The sequence below is a fragment of the Leuciscus leuciscus genome (assembly GCF_965113295.1).
Source record: "Leuciscus leuciscus genome assembly, chromosome: 3".
In the NCBI taxonomy this organism is placed as follows: Eukaryota; Metazoa; Chordata; class Actinopteri; order Cypriniformes; family Leuciscidae; genus Leuciscus; species Leuciscus leuciscus.
This window is the reverse complement of record NC_138727.1, coordinates 7,980,052-7,984,003: the sequence shown is the minus strand read 5'-3', so window position 1 is coordinate 7,984,003 and position 3,952 is coordinate 7,980,052. Positions and strand designations below refer to the sequence as shown.

General features: G+C 34.7%; 1 protein-coding gene across 1 annotated transcript; it reads left to right on the top strand.

Annotated features, from left to right (window-relative positions):
• Positions 1–1,084: 1,084 nt before the first annotated feature.
• Positions 1,085–3,579, top strand: LOC309494503 (interferon-induced protein 44-like). Its single transcript, XM_082163916.1, has 7 exons — positions 1,085–1,235; positions 1,354–1,387; positions 1,819–2,023; positions 2,143–2,289; positions 2,388–2,559; positions 2,898–2,998; positions 3,112–3,579. Exons 1-7 carry the CDS (start codon positions 1,100–1,102, stop codon positions 3,271–3,273), a joined length of 957 nt encoding a protein of 318 aa, XP_082020042.1. The 5' UTR covers positions 1,085–1,099; the 3' UTR covers positions 3,274–3,579.
• Positions 3,580–3,952: the final 373 nt, after the last annotated feature.

Genomic DNA, 3,952 nt, shown 5'->3' with positions numbered 1-3,952 from the left:
ACGTTAGTAACCGAGACGTCTTATAAAGATATCAATACCACGATTAGTTTTAACAGTATGTAACCATTGTGTATATATAGTAAGTGTTTGCTCCTCCCATTTTAAATATATTTAAATATTTATATTTAAATAAAATAAAATTTATATCAGCTCTGTCATGGAACACAGTATCTCGCTTAAAGCAAATTAAATCAAGTCTGCGCCACAACAGTTATATACATTAATTTGGAGTTTTGCAAGCTATATTTGTCAGATACTCACATGCATAATGAAAAATGAGACCACACACATACAAGCCCTTATTGACATGCATATTATTGCAAAATACTATGAAAATAGAAATTTTTTGAAACTTTTATGCAGTGCATGGTTGCATGGAGGTTAAAGGTTCTTCATGTGAACCACACACACCGTTTTAGTCCAAGCTATCAGTCACTTACTGACATGCATATTTTTTCAAACAATAAATAGAAAAATAGATGAAATTAGGTTAAGTAAGTGTAAAACTGAAATGTATATTTTTGGGGGTTCTACCACCTTTATGCAAATAGAAGTACACAGTCAATGGAATTGCAAAATGCAACAAAAATACCTTAGCAAAACAAAAAGAATTTTCTAACAGTTTTAAATTTTACAATTGTTTCCTATTGTTGCTAAATCTAACTTGATTTTGCACTTTCCTGCTGTAATACTGCAGGAATAATACATTCAAATTAGTTATCAAATGAGTATTTATTCAAAGAGATGCAGGAATGGCTACACTCAAACAAATCAAACATTTATGCCATACAAAGCCCCTGTCCTTTTTATTGTACTGAGTTTCTGAAGTTCCTTGTTTCTACTACTGTGTGTGTACTGTAGGTGTACATTGTGGTGTGTGATACCTCATTTGCATATGCAGGTGTGACAAAGATGAACTTCAAACTGAAACAAAAACCAAAAAAAAGTATAAAACTGGAATTTTGGTAGGAGCCTCGACACTGGTCTTCAGAGCTGCGGTGAGTGAGAAACAATTTGCTCTGTCTTTGCCCTTAATTTTAAGGAGATATTGTTGATATAGATATTCATGCTTTAGGAGAAAAACAACATAAAAACAAAGATGGGATCATCAGAATCAACAGAATCAAGGTCTGCACCTGAACCTGTGCGTACAAGTTTTACAGATGTGAAACCTGAACCTGTGCGTACAAGATTTGCAGCTGTGCAAAACATTCCATCACCAGTGCCAAACCCAGGTAAGAGGATCATTTAATTACAGATATACAGTACAACATTTACATGAGCTGCCTGTATTGATATTTGATGGGGAGAACATACATCAAAGTAACTGATGTTGTATGTTTTTTCTCCTAGAACTTGACAGACCATGGAGAAAATTTGATTGGGAGTAAGCTGGTTGTTTAGTATCCTAGACTATATGTCATTCATGATGGTGATTATTTTCTAAGAATATTACATCATGGATAGTAAAAAGGCAAACATAATGTAAATAAAATTCCAACAGAAAATATTTAGAAAAGTTTTTTAAAACGTTTTATAAAGCACCAAATGTGATAGGCTATACCTACTATAGTAATAATATGCCCCCGAGCACCCACGGAAAAATACGAGATTTTCTCCATTGGTTTTTTTTGTTTTGTTTTTTCAATTGCAGCTTTCAGACACGATTATATTCACCTTTTTTATAGTTTATTTGAGGCCGCTTCTGTGGTAGGGGTATATGGAGTGTGGGCACTGGGCACCCACCGGCAGAAACATAAATTGGGGCCTATGATGCCCAGTTTCCATTGTGCACTGAATTGTATTTTGTTTTGATAGTCAGAAAGAAGCCCTGAAAAAGAAGATAGAAAACTTCACTCTGGATAATCCAGATGTAAAGAACATCAAAATTCTGGTTGCTGGACAAGTTGGAGCAGGAAAGTCCAGCTTTATTAACTCCATCAATAATGCCTTTAACGGACGGATCACCGCTAGAGCACTAGTGAATTCATCTGGTGGTGACAGTCGTAGTTTCACACAAAATGTAGGTATTTGTCAACTGTACAGTTGCATGTTTATTTTATTTTATTTTAGCTAATTGTATGAGGATTTCTTGGAAATTGCTCACACATATTTGTGCTTCTATATATTTGGTATTCATAGCTCAAAGGATTCACCATCAAAAGTGGGAAAAAATCTTTGCCCTTCGTCTTCAAGGACATAATGGGCTTAGAAGCTGATGTATTTGCTGGGTCACAAACAGAGGACATCATCAATGCTGTGTTTGGCCATGTGAAGGATGGCTATGAAGTAATAAACCCCTATATTGTGAAAATTACATTTCGACATACAGTTGTGTGTGCAATAGGTTCGACGTTTAACATCTTTTGCTGAATTTCCAATCTTAGTTCAATGAGAAGAAGGCACTCACTCATAAGGATCAACATTACGTCAGTGAACCTACCCTCTCCGATAAGGCTTCCTGTCTGGTGTACGTCATAGATGCAAATACAGTCCAATTAACAGATGATAAACTTAATGACAAGATGAAGATCATCCGCAAGAGAATCAGTGATGAGGGTAAATCTGACCCCTGAATGTTTGATTATGATTTAAATTCATGAGTTCACATACATTACATTACATGAGAGTGAAGTGGGCATAAAGTGGTTTGGGTTTGTCTGTTTTTTCAATGCGTAGATAGACAAAGTCCAGACACAGGCTGTATTTTAATGCCAACTGCAAACAGGGCATGTTGCAAGGCTTAACTTAGCTTAATTATTTATAGACCCAGATAATGTATGTGGGCCAGTTGTAGATATGTAGATATGTACAACAAACTGCCACAATTGTGTTCAGTTTTATTGAGGGGAAAAACTTGTTTTAGAACCTTTACATTGCCTCTGCATTTGCTGTAGGGATTCCTCAAGTGATTGTCCTGACCAAAGTGGATGAAGCATGTCCGCTGGTCAAAAAGGATCTAAGGAAGATCTTCACAAGCAAGATGATCAAAGTGAAGGTATGTGATATCGTTTCAGTTTTACATATTGCAAGTACATATTGCCCATGTTGGTCTGATTTTGTCTAATAGCCACATCAAATTTTCTGACCTAACATTCTGTTCCTGTCTAGATGGAGATGTGCAGTCACAAAATTGGTGTGCCATTGTCAAACATCTTCCCAGTGAAGAACTACCATGAGGAGACTGACACAGAGGATGACATTGATGCTCTGATACTAAAGGCAATTGAACAGATTGTTCAAGTTGCCAATGATAGATTGGAGGAAAATTAAAGTTACTGACAAAAATCACATACAGTTATTGATGCATTTAGATTCTTTGAATGTGATACATTTTCTATAACATGATCTCATGAGAATACATGTATATTTTACCAAAAGTGTAGTTCTACCACACGTACATTTACTTACGTTTTTATACACACAGAAACGTATAATATTGGCATATTTACAGCACTAAAACGTAAAATATTTACGTATTGACAGCACTAAAACTTTAATTATGTACGTATAAACCCCTTTACCGATGTACTAATTTGTACGTATTCCTGTTTATGCATATTAAAATCGTGGCATTAATGTTTTGACTCCAATGTATTTAATTGTCTTATCAATTACCTTTTCGGTTGCTTTTATTAAATGCAGTTTACTCATTTACTTAATAAGAACTAATAACATTTCTGTTTGTGACTTCTGCTGCAAATTCGTTTCGGAGGATTATTACATGATGCTAAACATGACTATTAAAACCTTAAAACAAATAACATTTCTTAATCCTTAAACCATTTTGTAATATTTAGTTTGTTTGCTGTGAGACATTAAGGGATATATTCTACCAGAAACGTACATTATCTGTCCTTGAATTGTTACAGTGAATAAAAAAGTATTTTTATCCAAAAATGTCTAAAACTGACTGATTGATTTCTGTGAGTTGTTCTGTAAAGGAATATGT